The sequence below is a fragment of the Durio zibethinus genome, chromosome 17 (assembly GCF_047325235.1).
Source record: "Durio zibethinus cultivar Kanyao isolate XHJ-2024 chromosome 17, ASM4732523v1, whole genome shotgun sequence".
Classification (NCBI taxonomy): domain Eukaryota; kingdom Viridiplantae; phylum Streptophyta; class Magnoliopsida; order Malvales; family Malvaceae; genus Durio; species Durio zibethinus.
The window spans coordinates 2,126,947-2,146,707 of NC_143178.1; the positions used below are offsets into that span (position 1 = coordinate 2,126,947).

General features: G+C 35.8%; 3 protein-coding genes and 2 non-coding genes across 6 annotated transcripts; 1 reads left to right on the forward strand and 4 right to left on the reverse strand.

The window, feature by feature from the left end:
• LOC111276442 (protein LOL1-like) lies at window positions 1-5,607 on the reverse strand. Of its 2 annotated transcripts, XM_089745972.1 has the most exons (7): window positions 4,786-5,607; window positions 4,185-4,328; window positions 1,801-1,947; window positions 1,246-1,359; window positions 969-1,082; window positions 724-833; window positions 1-526 (listed from the first exon to the last, which is right to left on the reverse strand). In XM_089745972.1, exons 3-7 carry the CDS (start codon window positions 1,856-1,858, stop codon window positions 488-490), a joined length of 435 nt encoding a protein of 144 aa, XP_089602098.1. In that variant the 5' UTR covers window positions 1,859-1,947; window positions 4,185-4,328; window positions 4,786-5,607; the 3' UTR covers window positions 1-487. The 2 variants fall into 2 exon arrangements, with proteins under 2 accessions (XP_089602098.1, XP_089602099.1); XM_089745973.1 differs by lacking the exons at window positions 4,185-4,328; window positions 4,786-5,607 and adding an exon at window positions 2,125-2,338.
• Window positions 4,456-4,527, reverse strand: TRNAC-GCA (transfer RNA cysteine (anticodon GCA)). The gene has a single exon. It is a non-coding gene; the product is annotated as a tRNA-Cys (tRNA).
• Window positions 5,479-5,608, forward strand: LOC149513949 (U6atac minor spliceosomal RNA). The gene has a single exon (XR_016329435.1). It is a non-coding gene; the product is annotated as a U6atac minor spliceosomal RNA (small nuclear RNA).
• A 78-nt stretch (window positions 5,609-5,686) lies between these two features.
• Window positions 5,687-12,102, reverse strand: LOC111276452 (protein phosphatase 2C 29-like). The gene is made up of 4 exons (XM_022862199.2): window positions 10,005-12,102; window positions 7,852-7,965; window positions 7,188-7,452; window positions 5,687-6,552 (listed from the first exon to the last, which is right to left on the reverse strand). The coding sequence occupies exons 1-4, from the start codon at window positions 11,868-11,870 to the stop codon at window positions 6,428-6,430; spliced, it is 2,370 nt and encodes a 789-aa protein (XP_022717934.2). The 5' UTR covers window positions 11,871-12,102; the 3' UTR covers window positions 5,687-6,427.
• A 4,316-nt stretch (window positions 12,103-16,418) lies between these two features.
• Window positions 16,419-19,518, reverse strand: LOC111286398 (uncharacterized). The gene is made up of 7 exons (XM_022876333.2): window positions 19,154-19,518; window positions 18,322-18,454; window positions 18,027-18,100; window positions 17,850-17,928; window positions 17,656-17,765; window positions 17,003-17,067; window positions 16,419-16,650 (listed from the first exon to the last, which is right to left on the reverse strand). The coding sequence occupies exons 1-7, from the start codon at window positions 19,271-19,273 to the stop codon at window positions 16,557-16,559; spliced, it is 675 nt and encodes a 224-aa protein (XP_022732068.2). The 5' UTR covers window positions 19,274-19,518; the 3' UTR covers window positions 16,419-16,556.
• Between the last annotated feature and the right edge of the window lie 243 nt (window positions 19,519-19,761).

Here is a 19,761-nt window from a genome sequence, read left to right on the forward strand (position 1 = left end):
GGAGAGCAAAAGCTTTGTGATTCTAGGTGCCATTGGAAAAATAAAAGATAAAGATGGTTGGTTGAATTACTATTTCAGTATGCACAAGAACAAGCTCAAATTGGCAAATCTTTTTTCCTATATATATTGTCTGCTAAAAGAAATCATTGTTGCAAAGATTTTGGCATAATGAATGAAGATAAAAATTAATAGGCAAGAAGAAAAGTATCAGAGATAAACTTTATGCCTGCATTTAATGCGACTCACACTCATAGCATGGTAAAAGAAATTAAGAAAACCTAGTCCTCTGTGATAGAAATATTTATCATACATCCAGCCAGCTGCCACTGCTTATTAGCAAGTAGGTCACGCAAGTAAAAATAACTCTATACATGGGAGGAGGAAATTTCTTCTATTTTGCCGAGAGATGCAACCCTGGAGGAGGATATTTGTAATGTGCAAAGACCAAAGTTGTAGCTTCTAATAATCAACTTGGGTGTGAAGTAATTTAGCTGTTGAACTTCTGTTCCGCAGCACTCCCTGAGCCCTGCATCATCCAACGACACAACATTGAAGACATTGCAAACAGATGAAACTAGCTTCAGCTACTTGTAAATATATCGATCTTGTATTTATAAAAGACGCATAAAAAAGGCAGTGAATTTGCACTTAAAGGCTGCTAAGAAGACAGTGAATCATAAGGTTATTAAACAGTTAGTGAGTGAGAACAAATAATGTACTGACCCTAACTGATGTCACAAAATTGCAGACTGCACATTTTACAGAACTTGCTCCATACTGGTACATTAGTAACATCCTGCAGTTTCCACAATTTACATGCGCCACCTGATTTGCTGTCAGAAGTGAAGGAAAATTTGAAGCTTACAGCAAAGAAATAGTAACTCAATTGACAAGGTTTTTTCAATCTTTAACAATGTTTGAGAAAAACACTATTCAAGTTATGACACATCATAATTTGTTATGCATACCTTCCAAGGCCAGATTGACGGTGTGACAACACGAACATTGAACACTTGTGGCTCCACGGATGTACATTAGTAAGGTATGGCAGCCTCCGCAAACCAACTGGGCCATTTCTGTGCCTGTCATTTCAGAGTTTTGACTTGCATTTTACTCATAGGCCTTCCGCAGTTTTTTCATTTAACAGATATGGAAATAACTTAAAACAGAAGGAAGATTCAGTCGATGTGATTTTCAGGGTTGCATAAGCTTAAAAAGTTATGAAGTAAATAGCAGATGATGTACCAGGAGGCGGCACAGCTGTTACTGCATTGCAAACAGCACAGCACACAGAGGTTGCTCCGACTGGATAGAGTAATAGATTTTGACATCCAGAACACACAAGCTGGCTTTGAGCACCTGATGACATAGATTTGGCCACTAGATCAGTTGAAAATGGAGATTAACAAAAAGATAGAAACATAGTAACTTTTACTCATGCTGAAAGATAGATTCATAATGTTTCCTGTCTTCGACCAATTTGTTGATGAGGCCAAGCCTGTTAGAGGCCAAACTGGAGTTTGAACCTAATTTTGTAATGTTGGTAGTTACATCCAAAGCAGCTGTATCTTAATGCACTAGCCACGCAGCATGCATATCAGAAAAATGAAGCAGATACCCTGAACTATTCTTCCGTAACTGCAGACATTCTTTCCTACTTCAGATATCAGAAATTCGATTTAGATTTCCTAAACAAAGTTTTATCTTAGAAGGCCCTTCCTTTGTCTCAGCAAATAAACAATAATAAAATTCAAATTGTTTCAAGATAAACCTGTTGCAGAAGAGAATAGAATAAGATACCACTGGCAGGAGTGTACGGCGCTGGAGGTGTCGGATATGGAGTAAGGGGAACTTGCATTGTAAAATCAGACAGAGGTAAACTCTCCTGTCCAGGCTGCTAATAGTTCACTGCCTTAAAACACAGACAGCACCAACCTTTCTCCCATTCTTATCATGTCCAGAAAAAAATAAAATAAGAACACTTAGAAACAGCACAAACATTGCAACTATTCAGAAAGTGCCTAAAAGTGAAAACAGAATGGACTAAATTAAAATTATACTAGTTAACTGTGAGAGAGAAGGGAAATGATGGGGAAAATAGTGTAAGAGAGTTGCATAACTAACAAAATACTTAATTCCCAATTTGGAAAGTTTCTTATAGAAGATGGTGTAAATGGATATATGCAAAAAAACAGAAGCTTGAGCACATTTGATGAACTAAGAAATTCAATTGAAGCATTATGAAGTGAGGCAAACACATCCTGCTCAATGAGAGAGAGAGAGAGGACTAAGTTAAAAATGGATAAACATAAAGAGAAAGTAGTATTTAATTAATGTGATTTTCCTTTTACTATGTTCCTTATCAGTACATCTTAGGCAGTAAATGTCAACTGAGCTTTCATTTTCTCCTTTTCAAAAGATGGAAAAGAAAAGCTTTCGTTTTCTGCTCTTGGTGAAATTAAGAAGTTGGTGTCAAAGGAGATTTTTATTGCTTTCCTTCTCAGTTCATATTGGTGAAAATGCACCGTGAACTTTCACTTTCTGCTTTTGATCTTTACTCATTTTAATCCCATAATAGATTGATTTGTTTGGTCATTGGTGGTTTAACTTACATTTCTTTTGGTGGCATATCAAGATCAACTTTGGGGCAGAAACTCTGGGCCCCACATCCCTCTCTCTCTTTCTCAATGGAGCGTTGCTTTTTATTGTAAAACATTGCATGCACGTGAGTGTTGCATTCAGCCACACGCTCCTTTCCCATGGGAAAATGGAGGGCTCACCAGTGAGCCACATCACATAGTAAAGCAAATCAGGAACCGTCTGTCAAAGTATCATTCTGAGGCTCTATTATATATATTGCAAAACCATAACTTTAGACTGGTGGTCCTGTTTCCCTTGCATTATTATGGTTGAGTTTTGGAGAGTGAATGTGAGAGAACCGTGTGATTTTGGTGTGTGCATCTGCTATACCATCATTTTAAGCTACATGTAATTAATACTCTCCCAAGACATTGGCTGGTTTGGACTAATTCATCTATTTCTGGGCATATGAAAGCCTAAATCCTGTCTCAGAATCATCTCATCCTCACTTTAAATCTCAGTGATTCCTTTTTGTGATCTTAGGACTTGGATATAGATAGTTATCCTAAGTTAAATCACCACCAAAACACATAAATGAAAAAAGAACAATCATTGCATTGAGAAAGAAGGAGATGGGGAAGTAATGGAAATTATATACTTTATATTTTTTATCTGGCTAGGAAAATATAGAAATAAAAAATTGTTGAGGGAGGGACAAAAAGGCATTATTGTTTGAAGAAGAGTCCATGAAGTATGGGCAAGGAGTTTAACAAGAGCTTGATGACACTCAAAGTCTCTGCAGAGATCCATATCAGGTTCATAGATAAGCATGCCAAGACACAAGGGGACCGCTCTGTTGCACTTGTATTGGCTTTTCTCCGCATTCTAAAACCAATAACATGGAAGACAGTTTCACAAGTTACAGTAAGATAAACAGTTCTGTGGGGGCATCCGGATGAGCACCAAAGCTAGCATTGGGTGGAGGGACCCTTGAGAATGCAGGGTCTTCTGAGAACAACGTGATTGATGGCCGTAACCCTGACTTCTTGTATCACAAAATACTCTGGTACCCTCTTTTGTTATTGAAATTTTGGTACTATTATTAGGTTGCAATAAGAATATCACGTAATCTTTGATGAATGATTTTCTTGTAAGAAACTTTACCCTAATTCTCTGACTGAAAGTAACCATATGATATGACAAAGAGCCAACATAAGTTTTTTTAAAACAGCTAAAACTGTCTTCTTGGACAAGAAACAGAAATGAAAAAAACCATTGTCTAAACTTACAGCCCCATAACATCAGATGCTGACATTTCAATCCATGGCCTAGCCTGCGTATCTAATCCAGTTCCAAAAGTTCAGCTACTCGATTTTCAACCACATATCTGAGAATTTTTGCATGCAAGATAGAAATTTTTATTTTTGGAAGAGAGCAGGGAAGGGGATGACACTTTATGTATGATATCAAACATTTGTCAAAGCATCAGAAAGTCCAATTTCAGACACCGACATATCTGAATCTGGACTAGCACAATGAAAAAGGCTATTATTAATAAGACTTATTATTGGAAAGAAATAGAAACCCAAAGTTAAGAGTGAGACCTGGAAACCTGTGAGAACTACAGGGTGCCAGACTTGCATGTCTATCTAGATAGAAGGCCACTTCATGGCTTGCGCAGCCTCACACTCTTCTCATCCATCTCCAATTGCACATTGATTGCTAAAACGTTCCTTGATCGACTGGAACTGCAGGGGATTGTAGTTACCAAATATACCCAAAACAAAGGAAATTGGACTTACCAAAAAACAACAAAGGAAATTGGACTTACCAAAACACCAAGTTCAAACTGGAAAAAAAAAATTTAAATTAACAAGGGCCCAACCGGATTCAAACCGGTGACCACTTGATCTGCAGTCAAATGCTCTACCACTGAGCTATGAACCCATTTGTGTGTCAAAAACTATAAAAAATTATATATAATATAACATCTAGCATAAATATCATTATTTCGGCTTGAGAAGTAGTTAAAGACGTGTAATTTTTAAGTATTTTAGGGAAGACCCACCACTATTAGAGACTTGACTCTCAATACAAGAAAATATCCACTCCTTTCATGAATATACTAGCCACTATCTGAAATTGTGGAAACCTCCTATAGTGGGGAAAGAATACCAAATAAGCTGTTACTTCTATTGCACTGACCTGACCTGACCTGACCTTCAGATGATGGCAAGAAGTGGACTGACAATGTCAAAATTAATATAAAAGAAGTAGTAAACTTTCTCCAGCATGAGTTGAGTTGGTGGAGAGCAGGGCAGGTAATTCTTTTATAAAATTTGTAATTTGCTTGTAATTTTTTGCAGATATGCACAGCAGACTGATGCAGGCAACTAACAAAGAGCCTCCTTCTTGAGCCTGGAGCGACTGTAAATATCAAACCTAATCTCCAAATTATTGCTGATGACGTGAAGTGCTCTCATGGAGCTGCAATAAGTGACATAGAAGACAGCTGACTCTTCTACTTCCAAGCACGTGGGGTTGACTTAGAGGCTGCTAGAAAGGCTGTTGTCTTTCCATTTGGGGCTGAGGTTATTGACAGGCTCCGTTATTCTTTTATCCGATGGTTTAGTATCTAATGATGGTAATTGTCTATTTGTCGAATAATCATCCCTCGACTCAAACAAATTTTGTTCTTGTTTGGAGCAGAGAGGAAAGTAGCTGTTCCATCAAATGAAACATTGTTGCTGCATAATTGCTCATGCTGTTGAGAAAAGTTATACAGTTTCTTTTCTAAAAATTGTTTCCCTCACTCTTTTTCTCTTTTGAGGGGCAATTCATGCAATCCCACATTCCTTCCCAAGAGCAAAGTGATAGAGCTTCAAATATCGAAACCCTGTTTTCCTAAAACGGATAGATGGTTAGCATCCCCCCTGACGGGGACGGCCGCAGCCTTCGGGCTTTCTTGTGACAGCACATTCGGTAAAGGCTACCAGCTCTCTACGTGGATCTCTAACCCAATTTTTTCATTTCTATTTGAGTATTATCCCATAAGTCTTTCGAAAATCCTTAAATTTCTTCCTTAAATGTAAGCATACAAGAGTAATTTACTAATTTACTTTTATTTTTTGTTGATATTGGTATATAGTTTGAACTCACCATGGAGATGATTATTGTGCTCGAAGGCTCGAAAAATTGTTTGCGCGAGCAGAAGATAAACTCTAAAAAAGGATCCTGGAAGAAATTCCAACTAATGTGAACCAACATCACCCTTCAAAATGACAGATGCTCACTTTTGACGAGGAAATGCTCGAGTTCGGTAACTATACCTAATGTTTGTATCCCCCCACCACCAAATTACAGACTATTTTCACTTTGTCTTTTTGGCTCTAAAAAGAAACTAAAAAAGATGAAAAAGGAAGGCACCCAGAATTGAATGAGCCTCCCGCCTATGCAAAATCCTCTAAGAAAGCAAAAGTAAAGGAAAAATAATGAAAATGAGAAACAAAAAGATTATCTCTTTCTTTTCTGTCCCTAAAGAGCATTTCCTGGTAATCCCATCTGCAGATTTTTTCTTTTATCCGGAAATAAAATTTCAGGCATCTACTCAACTCCTGATGACTATCTAACATTGGTCTTTGATAGTATCATCTGGACTTCCTCGTATCAACTGTATGCTTACGGTGTAAGACCCGAAAAACAACCCGTTTGAGACCCACGAAAAATGGGCCAGCACCCACATTTTCCAAGTGCTTCAAAGAAGTGGACTTAAGGAATTTGAAACTTCCGTGTTCTGAGTCACTTGTTTCTAGAAATTGCTTGTTGTGAAGCCAGTATGTGAAGAGTTTCATAAGTACTTTCCAGATGACTTCCAAATTCTTCCCTCCAGAGATATCACCATGACAGTGACATCATCATGATACTTTCTTCGATCTCCTTGTGGGATGTCCAGTAATTCATGGAAATCCATGCCTGCAGCAATCCAAGCCAATATAGAATTCAGTCCCGGAAAAAGTTAACATCTTTTGTATTAACATCCTCTATAAAAAGAAGAAAAGGTGTTCTTGAAATTATAAAATCTCTCAAGCAGTTAGCTTCATCTCAACAGCTTAGAAACTTTCAATTTTTTAGCCAACTTAAAAAGTTTACCCAGATTATAAAGCCAGCTTTTCAGTCTGGTGTAATAGTGAAAACTTTGAATTTGGGATTTCAAAACCTCAAACAAGAATATGAATATAGATATTCCAAAAAAAATATAACCCAAAAGTAGAATAGAGGGGAAAAAAAGAATAGCATGCAATTGAAGATTATGTTAACCATGTAATCCAAACAACAATCCATAGTGCTAAACACTTCAACATAAAGAATTGCGTAAACAAAAAAGGAATTTAACAGTAGAAAAACTTTACGACTTAAGCAAAAGCCACAGGTAACCACATTATGTAGGGCGATAGCAGAAACTAAGACTACTTTGGATCCCATCTAAGTGAAAATTCATGCCCATTTGGCAATCCCCCAACTTTGTTTCCTTTCAATCTTAGAATTACTTCTTCACATTATACGCAAGGGGGAAGGGATATGAAGCAAATTATAGAAAGAATGTTTACCAGCTTTCTTGGCAGCACAGAAAAGAACCTCCTCTATCAGGTGTTGTGCAGGGTCTCCATCTGGAAACTTCAGCATAAAACTCTCAACAAGAGAAACCACTTCCTGATTGCTCAGATACTGATATAATCCATCAGAGGAGAGGATTAAAAATTGATCCCTTGGGCAAAGTCTATGGTGACAAAGAGAAGGTGAGCAGGATATATATGGCACGGTACCAATGTACTCATTCCGAAACATCTCCAATAATGCATCATTCAACTTGGGCTGCAAAAATGTGGAGATCATGTTATTGCATAAGCTGGTTATATACCTAAAAATATTTTAACATAATATAACATGTGTAACAAGCCATTTTCCTCCTCTCCCATTAAGCCCCCTCCCCTTTTCTCATCTACAAAAAGCATGCATAATTTGTTACTTGGGACATTTTAAAACAATTACATTAAAAAGTTGGACAGCTGAAATATTTTGTTGTCTGAAAATAAATTAGTTCTTCCCCAGAGAAAAGGGAAGTAAATTTGTACTATTCTTAACCTTCAGGATTTCCTTTATAGCCTCTTCACAGTAAATAACTGATAAGCCACTCCATGCAATCCCTAAATTGAACAAACCTATCATAGATAAGATTTAAGGCTTCAACAATGAAAAGTCATGTGAAAGAACCTTTTTCAGAAATCCTGCACCAAATGCTCTGGTTACTTTAAGTCGACCTTTCACTCTGTCATTGACAATGCATTGGCTGTCATCTGGATGCTCATTCTTGATTCTTATGACTTCCTGCACAAATCAAAGAGTGATTCAGCAATATAATCATTCATACAGCTGGGGACATCCAATGCAATATTACTGAAGTAGATGGTTTCATACAAGGCCCTCATCAACCCAAACTAAAGAAAACCTAAGTGTGTGTAAAGGATCCAAATTTTGAGAAAGAGTAGGGAAAGAGATATATACAAGAGCCAAATCATTGTCCCTGGCAATACATGAAATAATGATCTAAGGAACACCATTTTAGGTTGCACAAGGAGATCAAACCCAGGAATCTTGCTACTTCTTTCATTCTAAATGCAGCATTCACAGCTGTCAAGCTATAGCATCCCCTATTATCCCAATATTCCTCAACAATGACTACAGACAAAATTAAGATCAGAGTTGTCCAAAATAAAAAGTATAAAAAGACCAGAACTCTTCTAGCTGCAGAAAAACTCCAAACATAAAGCACAGAATGGTACATAATCAGGTTTTTCTTAAAGCTTCCATAAGCTGGGGAGCCCATTATAAATCTTAGCATCATCCACCAAATAGACAAACACTTCCATTTATACCAAAGCACCCACGTCAGCATGACAAGAATAAAGGGACAAGATCTGAGCATGGCAATCCAAATATACCTAATTGATTTTATTTTCTTAAAATGGAATAAGGGATTATAAAACATTGCAGATAAATCCAGTCTTTTACCAAACGGAAAATATTATTTCAGTCGATCCAACACCAGTTTATCATAATATCCTTATAATTTTAATTACCTTGAAGTAACTCAGAGTTCAACCAATTGCTTATCCTTACTAATACTATTATGTTGCAACAAAATTTTCTTCAAAATGAACTGTTTTGCCAGGAATATTAACGAAATTTCACCAAATACAAAACCGGCATTCACATCACTGGGTGCTCCCAAGATTAATGCATATCAATTTTCCCTACAATCCTAGAAGACATAGATCCATCTCTTTATGGATCCTTATCCTAGTCAACTCCACATACTTGTTGAACTTCAAACTGTGATCAGGTACCCTCTAAATTATAAAAAGTTGTGGTATGTTCTTCTAACCAAAATTCTGAGTTAATGTTCTCAAGACCTTCACCAGACAAAAATGTCAATCATTCTCATAACCTTCTATGAATCACCAGAGGAAAAAGCACCAGGTTTCAAATTCCAACAGATTATAGGTCCTATCTAAACTGTTTGAAACCCAACTTTCAATAGATTTGACTATTCTAAACAGTTTAAATAAGCAATTATAAAAGTTTTAAAAAGCAATACAAAAGACTTATACAAGACTTATAGACTTGTCTGAGATCTACTATCCCTTTGCTAGAGCAATTTCCAGGAAAAAAAGGATGATGGGAAGGTATTGTCCTAAGGTCCACATAAGAGATGCTTTTACAAAGTGCATGATCTGCATGAGAATTCATCTAAAAGAACCTCTCTCCAAACACATCTTGAAGCACACTGCTATTGCACAGGCCATTCCAGAGCAAGAACCTCATCTGCTTAACATTGGACTCCCTAAATTCTTTTTCCCTAACAGATCAAAATCACAAGAGAGTACAAGTAGAATTAATGTGTACACAATAGCAATATAAAGTAGCTTAAGGCATAACTGAGATAGATTAAACTGTCAGGCTAAAGTGGTAAACAGAGGAAACCTAATAAAAGTATGTTCACAAGAAAACAATAGCATGCCTAAGGGTACAACCATCTACACAAGACATTCCTGCTAAGTCACTTAGCATTTCACTGAAGCTCTTAACGAAAAACATAAATAAAACTTGGGAGTTGCAATAAGATTTGTCAAAACCATTATTTTCCTAATGATCCAAGATAGGAATGAGCCTTAAAGCAGAACTGGAGTCCCATAAGATCCAAACCTATACAACTCAAAAATGTAGCTTTCATGCCAGTCTGAAGCAGAGAAAATTATCAAGCCACATAATTCATATTAATGAAGGCTACAATAAAGATTTTCAACACTCAAAGGTGAAGGCAGAAAACAGGAAATGAACAAAATTTTTCAATATTCAGAACTTACTTCTTCAATGCTTGTGCTATGATCAGTTGACAACTGCAATGCAATCAATCTCATGGGCTCAACAGGAGCCTCCTTCACCAGCTTAATTGCCTTTTCACCCGTGGCCAATGTCTCCTCCACTATACCCTCCATGCTTGACCCATTTTCCTCTCGCCCTCTTCCCTCCATACTGGAACCAACTTCCTCTGGTTCATACCGTGCAACAATTGCCCTACTATCCCCCACGTTCATCACATACACATCCTCATCTCTCATCAAAACCACCAACAAACACGAACCCATCAATGCGAGCTCTGGATTCGTTCCAAGCACCTTATCTGTCATATCCAAATATGATAGTTCAGTTACTTCCAGAGCCCTCGACAATGCCCTCAAAACAAATTCATGATTAACCGGACCTTCTTTCCTTCTCCTCCCAGTCTTTTGAACCATCTCCTCCACTCTATTATCTACCACCTCAGCCCTCTCATTCTCTTCCAACCCAAACCTCCATGGAAACAACAAACTCCTTGACCCTTCTCTATGCTTCGACAACCCCTGCTTCAATTTCGACAACAACCACCTCCTACCCACTGCAGACGCCTCTTTACTTACACTAATTGCATCATCCACGGAAAACGCAAACCTATCAGACCCTGAAAGATCCAACCCATCTTCCGGGTCATCCTCGGCTAGAAACTCCCACAACCTCCTCCTCCTAATCTCAGTCCCCTCTGATTCAAATGTAACCCTCCTCGTCGTCTCTTTTACCACTCCACTCGATTCAATCTCCCCAATTAAACTCTCCCCGGCACTCTTAACCTCCTTAACAGATTTCATTTGATTCTCAGTTTCACTATCAGTGTTATTTAAACTAGCTGTAGCTATTATTAAGTTAGGTGAGTTACTATTATTTTTAGCTTCATTTTCATTTTCAGTTTTATTTTCAGTTTCTTCATCAAGCTCCCAAAATAGACCTTGGAGTTCATTGAAAACAGCTCGATAGAGCTTACCCATCAAGAATTCGGGTGCATCCGGCCCATTAAAACCGTCGTATATCCCAACAAACAACCACCCTTGCTCCTCCGAAACAACGACGTGGACCCTATCCTCCCCGGCCTTCCCTAACGCCCACTGCACATCACCATCGGTCTTCCACTCCGCCGCTCCCGCAGCCTCCGTCTCCTCGGAATTCTCCCTCCTCCCGACGAAATTCAACACCGGAACCACCCAAGGCCGTTTCTTCTCGGACAAATTCTTCAAAATCGCTGAAATGCCCTTCTTCTTCTTTTTTACGTAAATGCCACCCAACGGTGCCGAGAAATGTACTCTCCCTTCGGGACCCGCGTTGGCCTCCAGTGGACCTGACACCGCCCAGCGCTCGAAAGGACCCGACATGAACCCACCCCGCTCCATCGGGTCATGGGCTCCACCACGTGGCACCGGCTGCAGTGGCAAGGCACTAAACAACGATGTGCTCTCGAAGCCATTCCCGCTAACGATACTGCTCGGAACGCCGTAACCGAGGGTATTCTCAGTGGCATCGTCGTCAATATTGTCAAGTTGGAGGACAGTTCTGGGGGTCGTCGTGTTAGCACTCACGGAGGCTCCGGATATGGCTTTAAACAAAGTTTCGGGTCCGGTTCGGGTTTTCGGGTCATGCGACGGAGAGAAACGAAGAGAGTGCGTAGGAGAAACGAAACGATCGGAAGAAGTCGGGGAGAGGAAACGATTGGAAGATCGAACGTAACAAAAGGAGTGGCCTAGGGTTTCATCCAACGGCTCTGATGAAGCAAAGATCAGGTCCGGGTGATTATCCTGTCGCCGGTTCGACCGGTTTGTCACCGGGTTAAAGCAAGGACAGAGCGTGGAAACTCCACTTCCCATCACATTTGATTCATTTCACTCCCCTCCCCACCCTTTGAAGAAATTTTTTATTTTTAACTAGCCAAAAAAATGAAAAACAAATGAAAAACAAAAGCGACAGCTGCTGCTGCCGTTTCTGCCCCTCTGCTCTTTGCTGCAGAGAGAAGGAGAGAGAAAGCAAACCAGAGAAATCGTTTTAGATTTTTTTTTCAAATTAGCTGAGTGGACTTCGGTTTCTTTTCTTCTTTTTGACGTTTGAAATGTCTATTTTTTATTTTAATTCTGAGCAGTTCTGTTGGCTCTGGCCTCTAAACTGACAGTTACACGTGGCAATTGGCAAATGCATGAAGGGAGGGAGCGTCTTCATTTGATGCCACATGGGAAAATCAAGGGTCCACATAGATTGCCAGGTGGGAAAGTGGGGTCCACTGATTAGGCTTTTAATTTTATTTTGTTTTGGCGGCTTGTTTTAAAATGACGAGGAAGTCCTTGGGGAAGGAGGATGGCTTTAAGGAAAGTGGTAGGGTCAAATGCGGGAAACAAGGGTGGGACGTTGGAGTGAAAAGTTGTCATTTAAGGGTGCTTTTGTCCTTTTTGTTGTTTGGTCAAATAGGGCACTAGGGCTCCTTCAACCTTAGGCCCAACGACCCGAACACCTGCTTTTCTTTTTGTCAATTGACTGTGTTACCCTTTAGTATTTACAATATTTTTATTTTCTCTTTCATTACGGTGTTCTTAATATTTTAATTTTTACAATTCACCTATAATAACATGTTTTGCGGTAATTTTTTTTAATTCTAGACAAAAATGAACAAAATTTTTGTCAAGTTATGAAAATTTGTCGATTTGTAAAGCATTTTGATTTTTTCGTGTTTAAATTAAATGTACAAATCATTTGAATATCTTTTTAAGTTTTCATCCAAAACTTTTGAAGAAAATAACCGGATTTAGCATTTAATAAATTAAACAAGATAAAATCTTCATTTTAATAACTATTAAATGCACACAGATATTATTTGTATTTTATTTTGTTATATTTTGAATAAATATAAAAAAAATCATTTCGCAAATAAATCAATTGAGGATTTTGTAAAAAAAATAATTCTCTTAAATAATTTTACGAAATTAAGATGAAAGTGTAACAATTAAAAATTTGTTTTTATTAATGAAATATTGAAATTTCATTGATAGTTTAATTATGCATATTGTTTTCATATTCATTTTATGGACCAATGATTCCAATGAACATTTAAAGCTTGAATTTGGCTTTGAATAAGAAAATAATTAAATAAAGGACATTTTCGTCATGAAACAAAATAAAATTACGGGCCGGAATATTCCTTGGAGTAAACAAAAGGGACGGTTTGACCTAGAAATAAGGCTCAAACCCAGAAGGGCAACGATTGCCCCTGATGGATCCTGGTCGGGTATCTTTCATGCCTCAGATTCCGCCACGTCACCCCTACAAGAATCACAACGTCAAAACCTTCATGAAGAGATATTGAACGACCCTGATTCTTTTGATCCCACGAGAAAGAAAAAGAACCTGTCTGCTTAGTCAAACGGCACAAATTCCTCTTCACTCTTTGTTTGTGATAATCCTAACTTTTTACAAAAAATATTATTTATTCTTATCAATATTATTTTTTATTTCATAGCTTTTGTCCTAATTCTTATTTAATTAATTATGAAGAAAATAAACAAACAAATAATAAATTTTTGCAATTAAATATTTAAAAATTGAAATAAAAAAGAAAGAAAAGAAAGGAATTCTGCATGTGAAGGCCGGAAAATGAGATTTCTCTGTTGTTAATTGTTCACAAAGATCCAAGTCAAAAGAGTTTGTTCGGTTTGAGAATTTTATGGAGCAAAACGACAAATCACATGTAATGTCACGAGATAATGGTAAAAGCCTACATTCTCTTTCTATCTAGCGACTATGATTTTAATTTACGGTACGTGCCAAATATTCTCTTTTTAAAATTCTTATTTTTATTTTAAGATTTTATTTACGATACATGCCAAATATTATCTTTTTTTAAATTCTTGTTTTTTTTTTTTATCTTTTAATTCTTTTGCAATATGAGATTAGCACGAGTTATGGATAAAAAAGAATATTAAAAAAAATTAATTTTAAATTTAATTTATTTATCTAATAATTTTTTAAAAAAATAAAATTTAATAAATTTAAATATGAGTAGCATCTTATTTAATTAAATTGTACAATTTAATTTTTTTATTTTTGTACATGTATAATTACCTAAAAATATTTTATGAATAATTTGGTATTAAAAAATTTGACATCTTAAATCTTATATATTAATTAACACATAATATGGTAATATCTCTCGGAAGTCATTCATTTCTCCTGCAAGCCAACGGTTAAAAATAAATAAATTGAAAGTTGATTTTCAAAAAAAAATAAATAAATAAATTGAACGTTGGGGGATGGGGTCCATAATCGGTTGGTCAACGACCGAAGACAGAGTCCCAATATGTGGGTTCCACACATTTTATTTATTTATTTATTTTGCATTAACTCTTACAAATTATTTTTATAAATATTAATAATTTATTTAAAATTTATTTAATATTTAGGTAGTATTTAATTTTTCCGTACATATTAATTTAAATTATTTTATTTAATAAATCATACTTGTTAATTTTAAAATTTAAATATGAAACCCTTGTAAGGAAAATTAAAAAAATATTTGTCAACAATAGTACAAAACATAGCTCATCTTCGAGTGAATTTCAATCTCCTTAAAAGACAAGAACTTTTTGGCAATCCAATTGGCTTAAAGTATTACTACATAACAACTTTTACTAAAACAACGAGCATCATATAAAATAAAAATTAAAAAAAAAATTAAATGTTCAATTTACTTAAATAATTGCAATTTGCAGACAAAATCTTGAAAAAGTTCAATCATAAAAAAATCTAATTTCCTGAATTATTCTTTTATTTTTTTGTTACAAAGTTACTAAATTATTAGAAAAGCAACAAAGATTCTCCCACATATATACCTTTCCATTAGTCCACAGCCAAAATAATTTTTTATATTGATCATTTACTTATAAAAAATTATAATTTTATCACTAATTTGTATGCTTGATTTGGTTTTTCTCTTTTCAGATATTTTGGATTTTAATGTCTCATTTGATATATGATTCTGTTTTGTCGGACCACAGGTCACCACCAAACCCACACCCACCAACCATCAATTTGTTTTTTTGTTGAATTAGGAGAGACTTTTCAACTTTTTTGTTTAGAGTTTGCTTGATGAACATTAATTTTGATATATTTAAAATTGTATAAGTGTTATATTTTTTAAAAAATTTTAAATTAAAATAATTAAATATAATTGTTATGAATTTAATTTTGATTCAAAAGCAACAAAAATAGGCCGAGAGAGAGCTAAATCCATCGTATTATTCATGCAAATGAAGAAAACCTGACTGCACGGCAACTGCCCTATGCTAGAATCAACCAGATGGGCCAACAAAAGCTTTGCTTTCAGGTTGATAAACATATGTAAATATCTCAACAAGTTCAAACACACATGGTTTCTTTATTCCACGATCTTGGAGAAGTCAAAGATTATGTGCCAATGGACATATCATGGTTCCACATTCACATGCCTGTAACAACAAAATCTAGTATTTATTGGCATCTTAGGTGCATTTGGCAGTGAGATGAGAATAACTTCCATTGTAATGTCGTTTTGACGGAACCCTAATACATTATCAACTTTGCATCATCCCTTACACAAATATCAACTTTGCAAGCAGCCCCAGGAGGTTTTCAATGAATTTTAGATGGATTACTTTATTTTAAGTTATCTTGTTCGCCACATAGCAACAGAGGAATAAAAATAGTTACTTTCAGGACAAAAGGTTTAGAAGGCCTTTGTAATTTTCCAGGAAAAGCACCATCTTTTTATGCATATTTCTGAACCATTTGCTGAGTATCTTATTCTTATGAATACCATTCACGTAGTATTTTCGGTGGGGAAGCAAGTGGATTCACAGGCTCATCAATCGTTTAAGGTTATAAAGTTGCTAACCTCCATCACAAACAATGGCAGTATAATACTGCAAATTATTCCTGGAAACTATACAATCCATAGTTGACATATACCACCAATATTTCAAAGTTAGGCCAAAAATTCAGAATTTGCTTTTTTGAAAGTACCATGCCTTTTTCAAGGTTGCATCACATCCTTGGGTACCCTTTGAAGAAACAGATCTGCACTCAATATGGTCAGTGGACGGTTTTAACTTTTTACACTGTTCTTGAACAAGTTAACATATAATCATCATAAAAGATCACAAAAGACATGAATGATTTATTTGTACGACATTAGAGTTCTGGATTAGAAATGTCCTGCTACACAACTCAAAAAACTCTTTGGCAGCTAATGGAGAATTATTTCACATTTGGGCCAGATTTCGATTTCATAACCTCCCACGACTATTCCTCCAGTCCAATAATTCATAATTAAACATGCTTTAATTCCATGGTATTGCTGTGAGAAAGATTATTATTCTTATGGATCCCTTACTTCATGAAGATGAAGATTTTCATTTTCTATTAAGGAAACAAAGAGTACTTGAAAGATGTCTTTACAATTTTGTTTTGCTTAAATGGAAAACACATATTTACAATGTAATCACTTTGATAATCACACATGGTGTGATACTGGCTCAAAACTGACCTGTCCTTATATCTCTATCTATAGCATCTGCATTGAGGGTCCCAGGAAGCTCTCTAAAATCTTCATTGAAGATGGAATATGCACTGTAAATATTAGAATGGAAAAGATAAGTCTCTGTGGAAGGAAATAAGCAGTTCATATTTAGAAAAAAAAAAGTCACATTCTATGAGATTTAGAAACTAAACAAAGACCCCAAAACAACACTATGATAAATTACAAGAGATTCATGTTCATGAGCTTTGTTAACATTTAATCAAGTTGTTTGTCAGAGAGAGTCAGAGGTGGTCAGCAACCATGGACCTATTATGCCAAGTTGCCAATTTTACCACCAGATCAGGTGTCAGAGTCATGTGACCTTAATCAAGTTTATTTGTTGGTATCTTATATTTATATTATAAACTTTTGCTACCTTAACCGATAGAATCAAGAGGATACCTGACATCACCAGGTTGCCGCCGTCCAAGATTCAGGAAAATTATACAAAAGCCGGTACCAAGTATCTGAGAAAATGAGGAGCAAAAGAAAATATGAACATCTTTCATAATGCAAATGATCCAGATAATCAAAATAAATTTTACATGTGAATGTGTGATAGATTCTCTATGTGTTTCAATAATCGTAGTCCTCATTTTGATATTGCTATTTCTTTTATATACAGTAAATTTGATCCAAAAGGCCATGGTATGGACAAATTATAACAACATAAGGGCTATGAGCATCAGAAGTTATTGCCTAAATACTTCTAAAAAATTTTGAAGGAACACCACAAAATCCAAGTATTTTCTTTTACTTCTCCTAACACATAGAAACCCAAATGAAAATAATCCAATGTAATATGATAAGACAACCAAATGATACAGCTTTCTAGAAGAAAATGACCTCAACAACCACAAAAAGCTCCATTTTATTTATATGGTATCAAAGAAGAAACAATACAGTACCAGCATTCCTCAATATCTAGCAGTCTAGCAGAAACACAAAAAAACTGGATAAGAGAACTCACCCATACAGCCCACTTCCCAGCAAGAAAAAGAGGATATATCCAACATAAATACACAGTAGTACCGAAGAAACAAAAGCCAACTTACATATAATGGTCCAAGATCCCATTTATGGGCAACAGGTGCCAGTATAAACCATAAAATAATAAGAGCCCATGCCTTAATACCGAGAGAAAATATTGCCATCAAAAGGATATCTACAAAAAGACATATAAGGGATGGTCAACAAGTGAACTGTTATTTGGAAAAATAACAACAGCTCAATTCAAGTTGATTCTCACCAGGAAGCTTCAATCTATTATGTAGAAAAGAGTAAAGCTTCTTCTTCCATCGGCTTGTTGACTGTGGCAGCTGAAATTTCTGTTCAACAATTGAGGAAAAAGAAATTATCAATACAAATTCTTGGTTTATAAAAGTGGCATCCAAGCTCAGTTTACTGACAGTGTTAATTCAGTTACCATATCTTCCTCTTCATCATCATCAATATTGAGTCCAACTGGCGCCTTTGGTTTGACAGCAACAAGGAGGGAATCTAGAAGATTGATACACCGAGCCAACATATCAATAAATAAACAGTACCAAGGACCATATAAAAGAAATTTACAGATCCAAGATAAAACATTGGTTTTCAATTATAAATGTGAGGGGACTTGGGGTGGGAGTAATTCCTTCCCCCAAACCACTAATGATAATTGTATCCTGTGAAAGCAAACTATTGAACATAAAAAATATTATTAAAGCTAAGATCTATACCACCATCATTGAGTTGAATGTAAATGTCATCTTCATCTTCATGATCATGCAACACCTTCCCTTGCAAGATAAGCTTCAAATTCTCTACTGGTAGACGATTCTTTCCAGCTATCAATTTTCTCAAATCAAGAACCTAATTTGATAAAGTTACAAGCACATGATAAATATGTGTAATGGTACTAAAAATTTTTTTATCAAGTTTGTTTTCTAATCACTATGATACATGCTACACTCTCAAAAGGAAAATGTAACCAAAGATGCTCTTAATGTTTTTGATACATAGTGACGGTTCTTTATAAATGAACCAAAGAAATCACTTCAGAGAATCTATCTTGGAAAAGTAAAAATATGATCAAATACTGTGTAGGTTCTATGGATATTAATGTTCAAGGTGAATCCACAAGAACTCAAAATACATAATAGATACTTGAAAAGTTGCTGTCCATTCGCAAGTATGTACATCTCAGAGTGCATCTCAATTTTCCTGCTCGCAAGAACTCTAGGGCTCTCTCTTTCCAGTATGAGAACCAAAGTGTAAAGTAATGCTTAAACTGACCTAGCATATTCTCATGACTATATAATTAAATCAACAACCTTATTTAACTTCAAAGGCTTCAATGGTTCATCCAAAGAAATTAGACTTAAAGGTCAGATTTGTGAACATATTTAACTCCCACCATCTTATCATAGCCATGATGTTCTGCATTGACTCTTACAATTTTGTTGTAAACAAAAGGACATAGACAAACTATGATTTACAAGATCACAACCAAAACAAGATGCAAAGAAATAAACATGAAAACATCAAGTAAATTAATAGAGTGAAACGTACTTTAATGGAAGAAGGGACATGAAGGCGAGAAGGGCGCGCAGGGCCAATGGTTTTGAGAGTAATTTCCACCATCTTTTTATGTTTTCCACTGGTTTCCTCTACAATCTCTTCCATTCTCATATCATAATCAGACCTCTGATGCGTATGGATGAATTTACTCTCTTTTGTTAATTTCCTAGGAAAACAGATCAAAAACTCAAACCTTGTCTAAGCTAAAGCTCCAAGCTTTAACCTTCTCTTTTCGGCCTTTTCCGAGTCCTCACCTTGGGGGACTTCTCACCTCTCAGGCTCTCGCTGAAAGCTTGAAACTTTCCCAAATACTAGATCTGCCCACGAGACTAGACCCACCCGACCCTTCAAATAAACGGGTTTGCAAACCCTTCTTGTATATATATAAAAAAAAAAAAAAAGGTACTTTATTTATTATATATTTATTTATTGTAAACCTTTTTTTTAATAAAAAAAACCATTCTTGTATATATATTTATTTATCAAACACCCAAATTAGCTTGAGAAATAATTAAAAAAAATTTGATTTTGACAAAATATTATATTTGACCAATGATTTTAATTGTTTTCCTAATCAAATATGGCATTTGCATACGATA